General features: G+C 37.3%; 2 protein-coding genes across 2 annotated transcripts; both read left to right on the top strand.

Moving 5' to 3' along the window:
- Positions 1-445: 445 nt before the first annotated feature.
- LOC121799001 (protein SLOW WALKER 1-like) lies at positions 446-3,337 on the top strand. Its single transcript, XM_042198301.1, has one exon. It carries the CDS (start codon positions 518-520, stop codon positions 2,102-2,104), a length of 1,587 nt encoding a protein of 528 aa, XP_042054235.1. The 5' UTR covers positions 446-517; the 3' UTR covers positions 2,105-3,337.
- Positions 3,338-15,836: 12,499 nt separating this feature from the next.
- On the top strand, positions 15,837-18,296 carry LOC121799168 (rho GTPase-activating protein 2-like). Its single transcript, XM_042198509.1, has 4 exons — positions 15,837-16,252; positions 16,949-17,069; positions 17,209-17,559; positions 17,645-18,296. The coding sequence occupies exons 1-4, from the start codon at positions 15,957-15,959 to the stop codon at positions 18,116-18,118; spliced, it is 1,242 nt and encodes a 413-aa protein (XP_042054443.1). The 5' UTR covers positions 15,837-15,956; the 3' UTR covers positions 18,119-18,296.
- Positions 18,297-20,355: the final 2,059 nt, after the last annotated feature.

The raw sequence follows: 20,355 nt of genomic DNA on the forward strand, positions 1-20,355 counted from the left end.
CCTTTTCTTAAATCTTCGTTTAGTTCAAAACTTAAAGATAAACCTAAACTTTCTTTGGATAATTACATCATAGTATGCATAAAATGTTTCAAATTAATAAAAAACTAAGTTTGCATAAATTATTACAAATGTTTTATTAATATTTTAACTTAATACATTTCAGTCCCAATTTCTCTGTCTTCATTTGGCCATTTTTGTACTATTAATTAAAATAGTACTTAAAACTTTTTGTAAAAATTACTCATATAAAATTGAATTTTTTTGTATCAATTTAAAATATTGGTGAAATATGTTATATATATGATGTTATTATCCCAAACTTTTTTAAAGATTCAATTGACACAAGCAAAATTGAAGAACTCAACGACAAAACTAAAATACCAAGAAAATAAAGGACTGTTAATTGTGTTTCTGTATATATATAGATATATATAACGTGGTAAACCCTTACTCGTCTTGTAGAAGCAATCATCCCCCAATCCCCTAAACCCTAGCACCCCTTTTTCGCCGTTTAACAATGGCGGAAGCCTTCCCGGTAAAGCCCAAGCTCCGCCCCACCTCCAGCAAACTCACTCCCACGCCGGAGGCCAAGTACTGGAGATCATTCAAAATCCCTAAAGATATCGAAACCACACCGTCCAAATCCTTCACTTTCCCGATTAATTCCATCGCATTTTCGCCAGTAGCCCCTCACGATTTCGTTGCCACGCATTCCGCCAGCGTCTCCATCTTCTCCGGAAAAACGCTAGAGCCTAAACCCACAATCTCCTCTTTCTCCGACACCGCCGCCGCCGTATCCTTCCGTTGCGACGGGAAGCTCCTCGCCGCCGGAGACTTGACCGGCACCGTCCACGTGTTCGACGCTAATTCCCGCAGCCATCTCCGCCGTCTGAAGGGCCACGCCGCCGCTGTCCGGTCTGTAAGTTACCCTCGCGCCGCTGATAAACTCCATCTCTTCTCAGGCGGAGATGATTCCGTTGTTAAGTATTGGGATGTTACGACTGAGAAATGCGTGTTTAATCTCTTAGGCCACAAGGATTATGTGCGGTGCGGCGATGCTTCGCCTATTAGTGATGAAATGTTCGTTTCTGGATCGTACGATCATAGGGTTAGGGTTTGGGATGTGAGAGTGTCGAATGTGAGCTCTGTGATGGAATTGAATCACGAGAAGCCTGTGGAGAGCGTGCTGTACCTTCCCTCTGGTGGCCTAATCGCCACAGCGGGTGGTAATTTTGTTAAGATATGGGATGTGATTGGTGGTGGGAAGTTGCTGTATTCGATGGAGAGCCATATCAAGACGGTGACTGCACTTTGTATGGGTAAGGTTGCACGAGGGAGTGGAGAGGAGGCCGAGGAGAATAGGATCTTGAGTGTTGCATTGGATGGATATATGAAGGTGTTTGATTATGCAAAGTTGAAGATCACCCATTCCTTGAGGTTCCCGGAGCCACTTCTGTCTGTAGGATTTTCGCCTGATTGCTCGACTCGTGTTATAGGGACATCCAAAGGGAATTTGTATATCGGTAGAAGGAAGGCGAAGGTGGAGAGTGAGGAAGTGGTTGGTGGTATGCAGTGGAAAATTGTGGAAGATGATCCTGGCAGGAAGGTTCTAAGGCCTTCGTATTTTAAGTACTTCCAGCGAGGGCAAAACTTGAAGCCCTCGGAAGGGGATTACTTGATTAAAAGGCGTAAGAAAGTGAAGATGGCTGAGTTTGATAAGCTCTTGAAGAAGTTTAGGCACAGGGAGGCGCTGGTGGCTGCTTTGAATCGGAGAAATCCAGAGAGTGTTGTGGCTGTGATGGAGGAGTTGGTGGCGCGTAAGAAGTTGATGAAATGTGTGTCCAATTTGGACACGGAGGAGCTGGCGTTGCTGTTGGCGTTTCTACAGAAGTACTCGACCATGCCAAGATACGCAGGGCTGCTGACAAGGCTGGCGAATAAGGTTGTTGAGTTGAGAGCCGAGGATATAAAATCTTCGGATCAACTAAGAAGTTATATTAGAAATCTGAAGAGGGATGTTGAAGAAGAGATCAGAATACAACAATCTTTGCTAGAAATACAGGGCATTATTTCACCGATGCTGAGGATTGCTGCTAGAAGCTGAAGTTAGTGAGATTATGTGTTTTTTATAGGATTGATCTCTGTTCTATTGTTGTCTAAGGCCAATTTTTTTGTTGACATAGAATCATTTTTGGTTCACATAGGTTGCAATGAAAACTGCTTCATCTTTCTGTTTATTTGATAAGAGAAAACTAGTTGCATGTTTCATCAGAACTCGTTGCCAAAAAAATAGTCCACTTTTGTCATTTTGGTCAGCACTAGCCAAAATTAGTCCATTTTTATTTTTACCAAGTTTCTTTTTTCTAATAAATTGAGTTTTGTGCTCCCCTATTAATATTGGTATTAATAAATTGAGTTTTGTTCTCCACTATTAAATTAGCCCATTTTCACTTTTTGAGTCTTTTTTATCATGTAAATCAAGTTTAATCATCTAATATCAGGTTTTAATCGTGTAATATTGAGTTTGAGTCGTTATCGTATATGGTCTCGTTAAGGGGTTTGGGTCGACAGCTTCCTTAACAGATCAGGTTAGGCCTTATTTGGGTTGGGTCCTTATTAGATTGATCCGATAATGAGCCATTTTTCAGAGATAGTGAGCCCTTTTCAGAGACAGTGGTCGGCGAAACTCCACCTTCGGAGATGGTGGTCAACAAGATGGTTTTAGTGGGATCCTTCCCGGAGACATTCGTAGCCAGAAACCCCACCGTTTGATGCCAAGATGGCTCCAAAACCTCACCATTTACTGTGAAATCAGTTCTAACTGAATTGGGGGTAAATCAAACGCGACGAAGAATGTTAGGTTGGAGAAGCCCTTTTTGAAAACGATGGTCAGCGAGACTTCACCTTGGGAGATGGTGGCAGGCGAGAGTTTCAGAGGAGTCCTTCATGGAGAAATTTGTCGCCAAAACCCCACCTTTGATTTTGGATATGGAGCCTTGCCTCCAAACCCAACGTAGCGTGAAATCAGTTGTCTCTGAATTGAAGGTTAGATCGAAGTCGATGAAGATTTGATATAAGAGTTGTTTAATTTCTGAAATTTGTGTATGAACAGTTATTGCCTTGAAAGTGTGTGATGCTTGTGGTGATTATCTATGTGATAGTTATTGCTCTTCTTCCCAATGTTGATGGTGATATTTCATAAAGCCACGCCACCCTTACTTTGTTAGGTTTGGAGGCTTCATGAAATCTTGATCCTTAAATCCCTATTATGTACTCTTGCTTGATCTTTGTAGTGGTTATTGCTGCATCTATGTGATGGTTATTGTTGCTCTCCCAATGATGATGGTATAAGGGATGGTTTCATGCAAATTTTATTCCTATGATGAAATTATTCTAAGAGTAACATGTAATCACATACTTACATTAATAAAAATAGTGATTGACAATATTACAAAAAACTTACACCAACATTACAAAAAATTATGACTGCTAATAAAAAGGTGTTCATAAAATATGTGCTTTCCAGTCTAAATAATAATCATATAAGTTGTTGGTTATGCTATAAGCTGAAATCAATACCCCATAGTGTGCTTAAGTGGAGTAATATTGTAGTTTGATCCACAATCATTCTTAGTATGCTCCAAACATCCACAATCATTCTGAGGATGGTCCGGAAGAGCATCATTCTTTACCAGCTTGTCTTTTGTTCATATGTGAGATTTTGTAGTGATGTCCTCTCATTATCTATTAAGTAGAATTATAGTGTAATGAAAACTTTGTTTAAAGTATATGAGTGTCGAAGCCCCTAAAATGAAAGGCTCGCTTGGATCTATTATTTGCAGGGATATCCCATTTTCCATAATTTTCCTTATTTACTATTAAAATATACTTATCAATATCTATCTTTAGAATAGTCCTAAACAATTAATTGAAAATATAATCTCATCTTTTACTAACTTTTTGTTCCTGTCCTACTTCTACAAGATCTTATTTTTGTTTTTGTATCACGTTGAAAACACACACGCATATATGACTAACTTTTGGGACAAATGGCACTATAATATTAATTATAAAACTCTCTAGATTTTTCCATTATTTCCAAGACATCAATTGGATTAAAAAAATCTAACACCATATGATACTTCTTGCGCTACTATTTAATTAAGAAGATATAATTTATTTCATCTAACAAAATAACGCTCTATTAATCCCTGTATTAATATTAATGCCATACCTGACCGAATATGAACTCCAACATTTAACTAATAAAACATTTTAATTGTAAGATAGTAGTAGTTAATTACTTTAATAATTTTTTTTTATATTTCTCATAAATCAATAAAAAAATATAATCTAACAATATACCGTGGCATGTGGGAAGGTAGTTAAAATGAATGATAAATTTGTCATTACATGGTCTTTGAGACTTGTGTTTCCATTCTCGTGCTTTAGCCGGTGGCAGGTCCACTAAGGTTGTGTTTCCATTCTCGTGCTTTAGCTGGTGGCGGATCCACTAAGGAGCAAAGGGTACAGTTATACTCCAAAATGAAATATTACTACTATACATTCAGTACATAAATAAGTTTCTTCCCTAGCCCAGCGATAGATTCTTCATTTGCCTATGTAGCCACTCAAGCTGATTTCCCTTTCTAATCCGTCTTGTTTTGTAAATATTTAAATTTATTTAAATTTACCTAACATATTATGCATTTTATTTTTAAAACAATTCCTTATTTTCTAAAGTATTATGCATTTTAATTATTTTCTAATGTATTGAAGTATTACTTCTATTATATATTTTTTTGAATAATTGAAACATTACTCAAATAAGTCAAAAAAGATGACACAAAAATGATTTATTGGTTAAGATAACATACTCTACAAATGCTAAAGTAATTTATCTATAGTATACTCTAAGAACCTTTATTTTGAATAATGAAAGTTGTTAAGTAGTAACACTAAATTAACAATAATTCATATACAAAGAATAGTCATTAATTAAAAAATAAAGATAAAATATGATTGAGAGAACAAATTAAAGAGAAGAAAAAAGATAGCCAGATTTAAAATTTTAAATTGCTATAATTATTTATCGTACCCCAAACCAAAAATTTTGGATCCGCCAATGACTTTAGCACATCTACAAGTTCATTTGTTTTATGTAGGGAGTAGCCAAAATCTTGATAAAGTATGCACCGAAAAATACTGCAATAGATAATGGATTGATATACCAAGAATTAAAAGAATTACACTACATCGAGGAAACTGATCCATGGACATTTATGTGATTGTACTTTCTGAATTACAAAAAGATCAAAAGTCTCCTCACAATTTCCAAGATTGACACTAAATTTCTGAGATTGACGCTAAGAGCATCCTCATCCGTGCTATTGTCAAAGAGCATGGATATGGGTCCGCACCCACTTTTATTACTTTTTTACTCACTGCTCTTAGGCAAGAGCACAATACTCACATCTATACTCTTCCACAAGGACATGCTCAAGGGTCCCACCATTCTATTATTCAATTTAAATAAAAACATTTCCACAATATTAAAATGCATTAAAAATATCCGGAATACTATTACAAATTACAAAAAAAATTAAAATTACATAATTAAAATACTAAAAATAAAAAATTACATAATTAAAATACTAAAAATTTAAAATTACATAATTAAAATCCTAAATAATAAAAAATACATAATTAAAGGCTAAAAAATACCCATGTGGAAGACTATTCCTCTGGCCCTATCCCCAATGTTCTTCGGAGACCCCGTATCATTGCCAAATGTGAATCAAGTTGCCCGGGGGTCATATTTGACCTATCGGCCAAATCGAGTTGGGCCAAAAGGGTACACAATGAGTTGGTGGGGGGTTGAGGTGGCACAAAGGGAGCGGGGACGGATGGAGTCGCGGCGCGACGGCGGTTGGTCGTCGCATTTGATTAATTATTCAGCGGAAATGGATCAATTATTCAAAGCCTATTTGATTATCTCCGAAGATCCGGAGATATGCACGAACCAAAGCGGGGATATGTTTTGGTGGCGCGTCTCTCACCGGTACAATGAAAACCGTCCGGCTGGAACCATCGAGCGCAATGAGAGTATGGTGCGCAATGCCATATTCAGAGCCAACGAAGAAATCCAAAAGTTCCAGGGGTATTACCTACAGGAAGAACGGTCGGCGGGGAGCGGTAGGAGCAAGCTCGGCATCATTAGTGCCGCCTTGGCGAACTACCAATCCATAAATTACAAACCGTTCAAGTACCTCAGCGTTGGGCAGGAGGTGAGTGTGCATCTGAAGTATAGGGGATGCGTATCATCCTCCTCCAGCTCCTCCAGGAAACGGTCGAGGTCGGTATCCCTATCCGACACCAGCGAGGATGAGGTGGCTAGCCAGCTCGCCAGAGCTAATTTGGGTAGCCCCGGCGCCGGCCCGGGCAGTTCCCAACGCCGACCACAAGGAAGGAAGAAGGCGACGACCAACCGCCGCCGCGCAGCGACTCCATCCGCCCCCGCTCCCGCTCCCTTTGTGCCACCTCAACCCCCCACCAACTCATTGTGGACCCTTTTGACCCAACTCAATTTGGCCGATAGGTCAAATATGACCCCCGAGCAACATGATTCATATTTGGCAATGATACGAGGTCTCCGAAGAACATTGGGGATGAGGCCAGAGGAATAGTCTTCCACGGGGGTATTTTTTAGCCTTTAATTATGTATTTTTTTATTTTTTAAGATTTTAATTATGTAATTTTAAATTTTTAGTATTTTAATTATGTAATTTTAATTTTTTTTGTAATTTGTAATAGTATTCCAGATATTTTTATGCATTTTAATATTGTGGAAATGTTTTTATTTAAATTGAATAATAGAATGGTGGGACCCTTGAGCATGTCCTTGCGTAAGAGCATGGATATGGGTGTTGTACACTTGCCTAAGAGCATGAAGTAAAAAAGTAATAAAAGTGTGTTCGGGGCCACATCTGTGCTCTTTGGCAAGAGCACGGATGGGGATGCTTATGCAGTTAGCAGCTCATAGCTCCGTGCTAATAGAGCTATTAACAACCATCGTAGAAGTTGGGACTAAAAGCCCAAAATGGTCCCTAACATTTGGAGTTTTTATGATTTTGGTCCAAAACATTATCTTTTGGATTATTCGGTCCCGAACATTTGAAATCGGGCCACTTTTAGTCCTAATTTGACGGAATTGGTTAAAATTGACGGAATGCAGTGGTCAACGCGATTTTAATTAAATTTGACAAGATTAACTTTTTTAAAAATTCGTTTTTTTTTTCTTTTTTAAATAAATGTAAATTTGGTTAAATTGATTTAATAAAATAAATATTAAGCTCTTCTCTCTATTCAAAATGTTAAGGACCAAATTGGCAATGTAATCTTATGTAAATATGCTGCATAAGATTGGGATATAACAAGTATATTCAAAATGAATTAGCAGCATACAATTCATTTCCCTTGCTGTCCATATTCAACATACATTAACCAAAATGAGAACCACCAAAAGCAACCACAAGTTTATAAAGTGAAACCACCATAACCTACAACAAGTAGGCACTAAACCTGTACAATGGGCACTGCCCAAACCAAAATAAACCAAATCAGCCAAAAGTATTCCAATACACTTACATCTAGACCAAGCTTCGTCTCAACAAACTCATCTACTTCAAGTTTCGACCATTTGTCCGGGTCACATCCGTGCATGTTCTCAGTCATCTCATCCACGTATTGTTTTCCATGGCTTTCACGGCTTTCATCCATATATCCAGAATAGTGCACTTTTGTTGTGAAGGTACCATCTGCAATAAAAAGAAAATGAGAATCATATGAGTCCTAAACATATACCGTAAACAATCAAATATTTATGTTAAGTGTGGTCCCCACTACCAAGATTGTTCCCCAACTCCAGACTGTAAGCCTTTAAAATTCGAAGCAGCAAAACACATCCCCAACCTTGGTCCCCACCAACACAAATCAAAGAATATACACACATACCTACATGAAAATCGAGACAAATCAATTCATAATAAGACAAAATCGAGCCAACTCAATTCCTAATAAGACAAAATCGAGACAAATAGAGGACAAATTGACACAAACATTAGGGACCACTTTCGAAACTAGATTAAACATGCAGTAAAGCTTACCTTCTCGATTTTCACTCGGCGCTGGTTGACTGCGCAACGCCTTCCTCCTCCTCTCAAACGTGTATTTGTTATCACGCGGATCGCCGAAGCAACGGTGATAGGAGTCATACACGTACCAACTCATTGCGAACTGCTTTGGATTCGCCGGCTCGAAACTGGTTGAATCGCTTAATCTATTAGAATTTTGTGAAGAGTTTAGGGTTGAATCGCCCAATCTTTTGAAGAAGGGTTTTGTTCGTCGCTTTTCCTTAAAAATTTTGTGCCTTTAGAAGGGTTGAAGAATTCTGTGCGTCGTTTTTCCTTAAAATTTTGTTTTTTTATTTCATGTTTAAATTTTACATTTTTAAGTTAGGTATTAACCCTTAATAAAACATATTTATAACTATTAATCTGGTCAATTTAATTAAAATCGCATTGACCACTGCATTCCGTCAATTTTAACCAATTCCGTCAAATTAGGACTAAAAGTGGCCCGATTTCAAATGTTCGGGACCGAATAATCCAAAAGATAATGTTTTGGACCAAAATCATAAAAACGCCAAATGTTATGGACCATTTTGGGCTTTTAGTCTAGAAGTTGGCAACAAGTATGCGCAGATTGAATACAATTGCTTCTAGCCTGTCTCGTTACTCAATATTTAAACCCATGCTTGATTCCAAACTCCTACAATGTATCCCTTGAACAAAATCTGCTTGTTTTCACTATATCCTCAAATTTCATCCATCTTTGTCCCCTTTTTCTTGCTCTAAGAACTCAGCTATACTCCCTCGGTCCCACAATAATTGTCACTCCTATTGTGGGCACAAGTTTTAAGAAATGTAAAGAAAAGTTGATTGGAAAAGTTAGTGGAATGTGAGACCTACTTTTTTATATGGATTTTATAATAAAATGTGAGTGAAGTGAGTTAGTAGTATGTTGGACCTACTTACCATTTATGGTAAAAATGAAGTGTGACAATTATTATGGGACGGACCGAAATGGAAAAGAGTGACAATTATTGTGGGACGGAAGATGTATTTTTTAGTGGGATTTTAGTGTGTGTGATTCTTGATTTTGTTGTCAACAGATCGTTAAGTGTTTTTGCTCGAGTTGAAGAGTAGTTAGTTTGCTAATTTGGTAGAATAGTATGTAGCAGTGGAAGTGCAATGAAAAATAGTACTCTATTCGTCCTAACTAAGTTGAGTCGTATTACTTTTTGGGATGTTCCAACTAAGTTGAGTCATTTTCTTGTAAAAAAAACAAAACATCTAGTTACTCTTACTTTATTCAATCATCTACTTTACTCTCTCTTTATTTTTCCTACTTTATTCCTTTCTCCTACCTTTCAACACAATTTTTTAATATCTGTGCCCAAAAGTTTCGACTCAACTTATTTAGGATAGATGGAGTAGTAATACGTTAAATGGTGTTGTGTTCTTGTAGCGGTGGAAGTGCAATGAAAAATAGTACTCCATTCGTCCACGAAATATTGTTTACTTTTGTTAATTTCGGTCCGTCAACGAAAGTTGTCCACTTTCGTCCTTTCCATTTTAGGGGGGAAAAAAAAGTTACCCCTTATACAATAATTACACTCAATGCCATTACTAATTTTTTTTGAAAATGGAAAAATTTGGGTGACCGATTCCAACGGACCTCATTTCTACAACTTCTCTTTTAATTTCTCCACAGACCCTCTGAAGCTCTCTTACCCACAAACCCTAATCGGCGCCGTCATTCTCCCACGAACCCTAGCAAACCCACTATCCCTCTCCACGTGTTCCACCTCCGCTCACAATTCTCATGCCGACTCACACACTGTGATTTCTCCCCCTTGAATTGTATGATTCATGTTTAGAAATGATGGATCTCAGGTCAGATTTGGAGGAGCCCTTTTCGGAGACGGTGGTCGGTGAAAGTCCACCTTCGGAGATGGTGGTCGGTGAGATGGTTTTAGAGGACTCTTTCTCGGAGATGGAGCCTTGGCTCCAAATCCTCACCATTTACTGCCTAGTGTGAAATCAGTTCTATCTTAATTAGAGGGTAGATCAAACGCGATGAAGAATCTCAGATTAGATTTGGAGGAGCCCTTTTTGGAGACGGTCGCGAGACAGTTTCAGAGTATTCCGTCTTGGAGACATTTGTCGCTAAAACTCCACCTTTGATCCCTATGATGAAATTATTCCGAGAATAACATGTAATCACATCTTTACATTAATAAAAATAGTGACCGCCTATATTACAAAAAACTGACTGCAACATTACAAAAAAGTGTGGCTACCAATAAAATAGATGTTTACAAAATGTGTGATTTCTAGATGTGTTTACAGTCTAAACAACAATCATGCAAGTTGTTGGTTATGTTGTAAACTGACAGCAATCTTGCCTAGTACCCATAGTTTTCTTAAGTGGGTAATGTTATAGTTTGATTCGCAATCATTCTCAGGAGGTCAAGATATTCCAAACATTCTTTGATAATTACCTCACTCACATCTAGTGAATCAAGAAGAGCATCATCCCTTACCTGCATGCCTTTGTTCATATGTGGGATCTTGTAGTTATTCTCTCCATCAAACAGGATTGTAGTGTGATGAAAACTTTGTTTAAAGTACATGGTGACAGCTCACTGAATGAGTATACACATTCTTAACTAAGTCTTCAACGCTTACTGCCATCTTGTCATCCTGTATTGATTGTTTGCCCTGAAATATCCCAAATCTATGATATTTGTGTCAGGAGAGTTAGTTGGCTGGTTGACGGACTAGTTTCATTGTGAACCCATCTGTGATGTCCCAGCTTGTATGAAATCTTGATCTCGGTCTGATATTATGGCTTGACATTATCTTGTTGGATGAATATGTGTTTGCTTGATGTGAATGGCCATTTGGCTTTGATAGCTGGTATGACCTGAATACTGAATCAAAATTGAATATGTGATGACTCTTATAACGAATTTGATAGTCATAACACAATAAGTACATATCTGTTGGAGAATGCATGCTTTCATGACTGCCTTCGTCACTGATTTAATAGGCTTTACTTCTATTGTCCCATTGGATCTGTTCTTTGATGCCCTCTTTACTGGTTCAATTGTTGTAAAGAGAAGATACCTATTTTGCCATCAAATTCTATTTGATCATTTGTGCCAATATGTGGCCTTAACACAGTAGCCATAAACATTATCTTGATGATAAACCTTTTATATTTCTATAAGACTCATCTTCTTCAGGTAGTAGATAGTATTTGTATGAGCACTTAGTTTTGTAAAACCAGTTTTCATCAATGTGAATCACATTGTGCATGGTTTTATACTTGACTATTCCATTCCATCTAGTAATTGTGTTCCTAGTTAGGTTAGACACCACCTCAGTCTAGAAATCTTGTTATTGTTAGTGAGTGTTGGCTTGATGGCATTAGTGTGAGGCCATAACAACTTCTACTTGACCCACCTATGAGGCTTTTGCTTACCTCGAGAGTTTGATGCTCATTTTCCTAGTAGATGATCTCTCAATAATAGACAGTGCTTTTACTTTATCTATGTCTAGTTTGAATTTTCTTTGTGTTCATAGCCATTTACTTTAGACTTCATGTTTATAGGCTGCCCCATCTGAAGCTACTACATTGCCAACTTCAGATCTTGTTGATAGTATGTGCGTTAACCTCGGATACCTCTTTGGCCCCTTTCGTACCTCATGACACAACTTACCTTATGGCTGTTTTTGAGAAGGAATTGTGACACTACGTTCTTCTCCGAAGCTGGTAAGCATTGTGATGGTGTATGGCCCTTATTGAAGAAGCCCAGTTCAGCCAACTTGTAACCAGACCTGATATCCAGTGGCCCATTGCCTTATTAGTGTTTGGCCCATGTGTTTGAGCCTGGTGCCACGTGTTGGCTGTTAGGTGGTGGAAAGGGTTGAGTCATTTATATACTCCAACCCTAATCTCTCTTTCTCACTTTTCATTCTTTATTCTCTCCGCAGCTTTTCTCTGATACTTCTAGGGTTTTCTCCCTTGAGTGTTTCTCTGTGCTCTGGCTTGAGAACTTCCTCATCTCTGTTCTTGTGTGTGTAAACACTGGTGTGTGTGAGTGAGGAGTGGTGTGGAAACCTCTGGTTTCTGGTCTGTGATTCTTGACCGTTTGTGAGGCTTCTGCTGTTGGTGGGAGTTTCTGCGAGGGAATACCTAATGTGTGTGGTGTGAGCTCTTGAGGAGATTCTTCAGCAAGTCTACTGGATCTAGGGTTTCTGAGATACAGCGCTTGGTAGACTGCGGTCTGCTTGTCACACAACTGTGATTTGGGATATTGTGGGCTTGGTACTAAAAGGACCTGTGCGGTTATACCTAGTGCAACTTGAGCCTATTGTTTTTTCTGATCTGATTTCTTTTTTATTACTGTTATCACTTGTAATCTGTGGAGTTTATTGTTTCCTTGAAGTTATTAACCGTGTATTGATGTTTCAGGAGGATCTAATCATTTAGCTAGTTTAGATCTACACTTCTGTAATTGATCTATTCAGTGAGGGTTGATCTCCTCACATAATTGAGTGTACTTAGGTCATTCAACCTTAGCCTTCGGCTGGTCGATCAATAACAAGCACTCTTTCCAACCCTCCATCTGAGGTTGTTAGTGTTGTGCGCGATTAAAGGATTTTGTTTTTTCAAAACTTTTAGGTGTGGCTACTGAGGTTGTTGGCTGAAATGAATGGAGGCAGTAATGAATGGAGCGTTTATCAATCTTTTATTTTGATCAAATCTGTGCACTTTTTGTGTAACGATGTTACAAATTTGGAAAGACTGATAAAATTTTTGTGCAATTTATTTATGATTGTTGTGTAGCTTTCATCGTTTTTTAAAAAATTAATTAATAACTCTATTTTCATTAACCATTAATTAAAAACTTCAATTATTTTTATAGCATTTCAATTTTAAAACCTAAAGGAAAGTAGAATAACAACTATCAAACAAAAACAATAATGGGACCTCATTTATTACAAATTCAAACAATTTTTTAAACCCACATCAAGTCAAAAATATATAATTTATTATGAACGAAGACAGTATTTTTTTATCTAATGAACCACATTTGATGTCGTTTAGATATAAAATTTCGATCCACTTTAAACCTATTCATTACGAAACTAAAGTTTAGAGATATGATTCGTAATGTATGTAATGATTGTAAATCTAATTTATTTTGAAGTATAAAGTAAAGCTCGCTTAAAGTATGAGCGTAGTATGATTTCATGAAGACCTATATATATCATTATAAAGTTGCTACCCAATACAAAGCATTGTGTTATATCATTAATAGTAGTATAAAATTGTTACCCCCCCTTAGCGTCAAAAGATTCAAGTTATCTAACTTAAAGAATTTAAAAGTATTCAAAGCATCAGGTTTAATTTTCTTCGAATATAGTTCAAAACTTCAAATAAATCAATGATGCCTAAGTTAATTTTTGTGTAACTTTCTTAAAGTCTATCTTTGTATTCATGTGTCAGATACGGCTTTGTAATGCTTTATTAACTTTTCGTCCCAAACAAGTCAATCTTATATGTTCCTACCATTACGAAACTTTTTATACTATTAATATGATTCCTCTCTTCAACAAATTTGAAAAAAAAAGAGTCAACTTTGCAAGTTGTTCTTGATATTATATGATTCACTAACATAAAATACCTCACTAATTCACAGTAAAAATAAAAACAATATGCCCCCCTTCCGCCATAATTCCCGGATAGGCCAAACATGAATATAAAATTTGATTGGAATATGTGATCGATTGTTAATTATGTGCTACTCCATAAAATACCTTTATACATCTGTCCAAATAAATTAAATTAGCCATATAATACTACTTTGGGTCGGGAATTTTGGGCTCAATGTCAACGGTCTATATTTTATCTAATTTAACTCGGATTGTGTTTTAAAAAAAATTGTAAAGTAAAATTTAAAATGTTAGATTTATTATAGTACTGTTGATACATTATTATAGAACAATTACATACTACTGCTATTTGTGCTGAAGTTATGAATTTATGTATATCTATTAAAAAATCTAGTGTGAATGTGACTATAGTTTTATTATTGTTTTAAAATGCAAAAGTTGTTTAAAATTTACGTGTGCGTTCCAAATTTTAATTTCAAGAGTTTAGGCATCAATCAAGCAATGCTCAGTTTCGATTAATAGTCAAATGGTAGTAGTAGTAGTAGTTAGAATACACGCCATCAAATTTGTGTAGTAGTACTTCATAACCTCGCAGGTATTTTCATGCTAACTGAATTAACAAAATGTCCCAGATTGATAAATTCATAATTTAATACTAATATTTGTGCTCCAAAATTCAGAATTGACATAAAATTGTCAACTAAAACCCTGTCTAAAATGAAGAAAGTCAACAGTAAAGAAACCAGAAAGGAAAATTCAACAAATTATGTAATAATCATAACGAAATCAGGTGACCAAACTTACCTCACAATGACAAAGATAGCTCAACAGTTGCATCGGTCATGTGAACTTTTATAAGGAGTAATAATCCAAGTCCTTATTTTAGCATAGATATAGATACAATTAAAATCTCAAACTTATTGTAGAAAAGATTCGATTGTGAAAATATTGGAATGAGGTATCAATCTTTTAATTGTTGCAAACTCATCTTTTCTATGTTTTTTACTAAGTTTGAAGAGTTCAGATCAAAACAATTATACAACATTGTAGTTCAAAATAAGTTAAGTTTAAAAGTAAGTGATTGAGTATTTTTTATGTTTATTGTCTTGAGTATTATTGTATGTTTCCCTTATCATTAATTGAATTCGAACCATATCAACTACTGGGACGAAATATGTTAATAATATTATTTCCATAAAAATTGTGGAGCAAGGATTAGCATTAGCAGTGGGGCGCTATGCACCGCCACGTCAGCATTTTATCCTCATACCCTTCCACTTGCAGTGGGGCGCCCTATAAGCCGCTCTAAAGGCTACCCTATAGGTTTCACTATTGTTTTGTTAATTAATTTAAATGTTTTCAAATATGTCAATGCAAAATAATTTAAAAATACCACGATTAATTAAAAACGGCAAATCCTACATTGATTAAAAAAAAGTTTTACACGAGTTAGAAATGAAAAAAAAAGTTGACTACTCTACAAAAGTCTCAACTTGCGGTGCAGCTCATCGATCATCCCTTTGAGGTATTCGACTTTGGTTGGGTCCGTACGAATCCGTACTGAATTCGGGATCGTACTGCGTGTTGAAGTCGAACGGCCGATATTCGTCAGGGTCTGTACCCGGCCAACGTGCACCACCCCCAAAAAACAAACTATTCGGACTTGGGTATTCATCGTAATCCATTTTATAGTGTAATTTGAGTATGGAAAAGTGAATGGAAAGGTTACAAATGAAGGTGGGGTAGGGGGTATTTATATAAATAAATTTTTTGAAATTAAAAAAAAAATAAAAATAAAAACGCGTTGCATCGTCAACGTCGCCCACAGTGGGCGGCCGATGGCGCGGACGATGCCAGTGGGCGGACGATGGCACGCCCGAGGCATCGGGCAGGCTATCGTCCGCCCCATTGCGGATGCTCTAAGTTGAGATACTATTTTTAAAAGAAAATCTGGTTTAATGTAATTTCCCTTTTATAGGTATTGGATTTGAGAGCTTTTCCAAAACATAAATACTTTCCGAAAGCGAGTTTTCCAGAGTGGTCGTCTCAAAATTTGAAATTTATGCCGTTTTAATAAAGCTCAATCTCCAAACCAAAGCCCACTTTCTTGAATGCAATTTGCAACTCAGTCACAGCAAGAGCGAGAGGATGGTGAGAAGGAGCGGTGGGTGTGGCAGGAGGAGGACCTCAAAATCCGGTGCGGCTGAGGATGAGAAGCAGCAGCAGCAGCAGCTGTGTTACTTGCCCTCCATTTTAGCTGCTTTGAGAAAATCCATGTGCGCCGTCGATGACCAAGAGGCCGTCTCAGCCGCCCACGACATGGAAATCGGGTGGCCCACCAACGTCAAGCACATAACTCATGTCACTTTCGACAGATTCAATGGCTTTCTGGGGCTGCCTCTTGAGTTTGAGGTCGAGATTCCATGTAAAGCTCCTAGTGCAAGGTAGTATCTCTTCTCTTTATCTGTGTATATGTTAAAGAAGTTGAAAAAATCTAATCTTTATTGGTACTGGTACTACTATAAAGTTTAACTGCTATCCTTTTTTAGCCCTTGTTCTTGGATTTCTAAAAAAGGAAACTTTTTTTGCTTTTTCTTGCTGGAACTTTGCACGTAGTAAATGTAAATGTTACAGAATTGAAAAGAAACTAATCCTAAAGGTAAAAGGGATGCTTTTCTTGCTGGATTTTTAGGTTGTTTTTGTTGCTGTAACTTTGTTTCAACTAAGTTTAGGGAGTTAATTGAAAGTGGAGCATCTTCCTTACTTTCTCTGCTTTTGTTTGCACCATACTTTAGATCTGATTTATTATCAGTTGATTCTTCAGAATTTCTCAAATATACATGAATTTGTGCAAAATCTGCTCATGCACATTGGGATTCTCGAGCATCTACCTAGACCTGCAAAACTGATTTTTCAGTATTAATATAAATAAATTTGAGTTAAAACCTGCTCTTGGTCACATGGAGAGTTATTTCATGCATTTATGGGTGTTCATATATAGTTTATGATCTTCAATTTAGGCTTTAAGTACTACTATCATTTATGGATGTTGACAGATAGATATAGTCTCCCATTTCAATTCTACAAGATTTTATCACAAGTTTGCTGTTATATCCTCTATAATCTACTTGATGTTGCAGTATCAGCGTGTGTGGTGTTTCGGCTGAATCAATGAAGTGGTCTTATGACGCGAGACGCAACAGTGTCCCCACTATTCTGCTGCTAATGCAGGAGAAGTTATATGCACTAGGTGGTCTAAAGGTAATCCACATTTCAAATTTCTTTGTATTTGTGCATATATACACATCGAGTATTGTATTGCTTCACTACGCCACTTTGGCTGCTGTAATTTTCAAGGTCCTCTCGTTCTCATGTAAATTTTGCTTGAATGTCGCGACAGGCAGAAGGGATATTCCGGATAAATCCAGATAACAGCAAAGAGGGGCATGTGAGAGAGCACCTCAACAAGGGCATTGTGCCCGATGAAATTGATGTCCATTGTTTGGCAAGCCTGATCAAGGCATGGTTCCGGGAGCTTCCATCCGGTGTCCTTGATGGCCTCTCGCCTCAGCAGGTCTTGCAGTGTCAAGCAGAGGATGATTGTGTCGAACTAGTTGATCAGCTTAGGCCGACTGAGAGCTGTCTCCTGAGATGGGCCGTTGATCTCATGGCAGACGTCGTTGAGAATGAGGATTCAAACAAGATGAGTGTAAGAAACATTGCCATGGTGTTTGCTCCCAACATGACAAAGGTGAATTGATTTAATCATAAAAAAAATTCCACACTTTAAACTGATTTAGCATTTCAAGAATCATAACAAGTTTTCTATTGGTAAGATGCCTGATCCATTGACAGCTCTGATGAGTGCTGTGCAAGTAACCAACTTGCTGAGGACATTGATTGAAAGAAGAGTACGAGAGCGTGCAGAGGCAGCTGCCGGAGATGCGCCCATCCCTCCTCGTTCCTCTCATGGGAGAAAACACAAGAATCAAAATGAGTGGTACTCTGCAGATCTAGCCTCAGATGATGAATATGAATACGAGTCTGATTCATTGAGTGACATTGAGTACTGCTTCTCGAGACAGCTAGGCGAGCATGACGGTGCTAAAGATGGCTTCCGCAAACAGCTTGAAAGGATTCTGTGCAGAGATCAGTCAAGCCCCATATATGGTTCGGCCTTGCATGCTGATTCGGGTGTCGCGTTTTCTGGGAGCCGAATAGGGAGTTCTAACACTAGCACTAGCACGAGTGATGAAGAATGCTCAAGATCGAGATCGATAGCTGAGAAGCCGATGTTTCACCTGAAGTGAGGCGGTGCATCTTATGACTTAGGGTGTGGATTGTTTGTAACCTCAGTGAAGAAATTTTCTTCTCTTCCTAGTAAGATTGTATAGTTTCATTTCAGACATTGGTTGTTTGTGTTGAATTCTAACTTCTTAGATATTCAACTTTGCAGGAAACAAATGAGAGCTAACTCGTTAGTTGCCATTTACAATCTATCATTTTCACCCAATTTTGGTGTAGGATCTTCTAAACTACCTTTATAAGCTAGTACTAAACATTAGTTGAGCAATTAAACTTTATGAATGCTACTCCATTAAACTTTATGAGTGCTAAGTATTAGTTGATATGTTGGTGTTGTTGTCCCATTAGGCCAACATTCAAATGCACGAGGCTACCCAACTGAGGTGGCTTACATAATATGCCAATACTATATACTTCATTCGTCTCAAAAATAATAAACACTAATTCTATTTTTTCGTCGTATCTTAAACATAGTTCACTCATATTGTATTATACACTGATTGTTGTTGAATTAATTTTCATTATGAATAAAAAAGTGAGAACAATGATTATTAGTAAGAACGTGGTATAACTATTTATATTGTATAATACCTTTTAATATTACCTCTATCTATTAAAAATAGTTAATTTTTTTTACTTTAATCGATCTACTAAAATCAATTTCATTTCTATTTATAGAAACTCTCTCACCAATTTTTCTCTTTTCATTTCTTGCTCTGTCGTTTTTTTTTCCTTTTTAATTTTTGATCGTGCATTAAAATCAATATCCTAAAGAAAGACTTATTTTCATGGATGAAAAAGTATTATGCATTAGTTCAGTTTGAATTTTGTAAGGATTATGCCATTAAAGTATTTTATTACAGGCCGCAATTTAATCACACATAATATTAACTGGCATAGACTTATTTACCTTTCTAGTGAACATTGGAGGTGTTTTTACGATTTAACATAATTTAACTTTGTAGTGTAGATTTATTTCGTCATTCTCTATAATTACTCCGTATTTGATACATACACAATATTTATGGGTCCTGTTAGGTTGAGATTATTTAGCTAAATTGAAAAATGAGATGCAATATCAGCCACTAATCCACAAGATTAACTAAATGTCAATAGCTATCACATTATGTCAACACGGGGGTATAAGTGTCATTTCAATTCAATAGCCAGAATATCAAATGTCAACAGCTCGTATTAAAATGTCAACAACTAAAAAATAACACTTACAATTCATGTATCAATACCGAGAATATCAATGTCAACAACTCGTATTAAAATGTCAACAACTAAAAAATAACACTTACAATTCACATTTGAATACGGAGAATATCAAATGTCAACAACTCGTATTAAAATGTCAACAACTAAAAAATAACACTTACAATTCACATATCAAAATATCAAATGTCAACAACTCATATTAAAATGTCAATAACTAAAAAATAACACTTATAACACATACAATCTGTGAAATCCAATCCAGAAATTCATTGGGGAAAAGACATAGCTCAACTTTCAAAACTTCAAATCGTTTCAAATTCAAAAATAACAGCCACACCTTTACGAATGGGTGATTCTCCGACGAGAAAAACAGAAAGGACGACGGATTCCGCTCAAAACCAAGTCTAGTGAGCAAACCAATTGCTTTATTAGTAAAGACAGCAGCGAATTGCGGATTTGATGAATCCTCGAACGCGGACTGCAGCTCCAACAATCCATCGGCGAGATCGAATTTCTCGAGTGGACTGATCGACCACCGCCGCAGAGGCGGAGCGGAGGCAGCGGCTGACGACGTCGGTTCCAGCGTCGGAGGGCGGCGCGGAGTGAAATTTGTCTAAGATTGAGGAGACAGCGAGCTTCTGGAGCGAAATTTGTCGAAGATTGGAGCGAAATTTCGTCGATTCCACCTCCGTCTTCTCCGCCCCGTTGACCGGCGCCGGATCCTCCTCCTCTCCGGCGCATCACGCGGCGGCGCCGGTTGTGGCTGTTTTGATCTCCCTCCCTGAGAAGTGAGAAGGCTCAGATCCAGGCCGCGCCGACGGTGGTATCGACGGCGAACAGGTGCTTGGATTTGGGGATGAGTTTGCGGAGAGTGGAGAGCTTAGCGTATATTCTGCGCTGTGGCTTCTGGAGGATTAAATTACCATTTGACCCATTCATAATAAAATAATTTAAAATTATTTTTTGTGTGGCAAAATCTGGACCACTCATTTAATAAAAATGAGTGGCTGATGTTGCATCT

The sequence above is a fragment of the Salvia splendens genome, chromosome 4 (assembly GCF_004379255.2).
Source record: "Salvia splendens isolate huo1 chromosome 4, SspV2, whole genome shotgun sequence".
Classification (NCBI taxonomy): domain Eukaryota; kingdom Viridiplantae; phylum Streptophyta; class Magnoliopsida; order Lamiales; family Lamiaceae; genus Salvia; species Salvia splendens.

Coding starts and splice junctions, on each gene's coding strand:
- LOC121799001 (XM_042198301.1), top strand. CDS start 518: ATGGCGGAAGCCTTCCCGGTAAAGCCCAAGCTCCGCCCCACCTCCAGC.
- LOC121799168 (XM_042198509.1), top strand. CDS start 15,957: ATGGTGAGAAGGAGCGGTGGGTGTGGCAGGAGGAGGACCTCAAAATCC. Junction 17,070..17,208: donor ATGCACTAGGTGGTCTAAAG/GTAATCCACATT, acceptor ATGTCGCGACAG/GCAGAAGGGATATTCCGGAT. Junction 17,560..17,644: donor TTGCTCCCAACATGACAAAG/GTGAATTGATTT, acceptor TCTATTGGTAAG/ATGCCTGATCCATTGACAGC.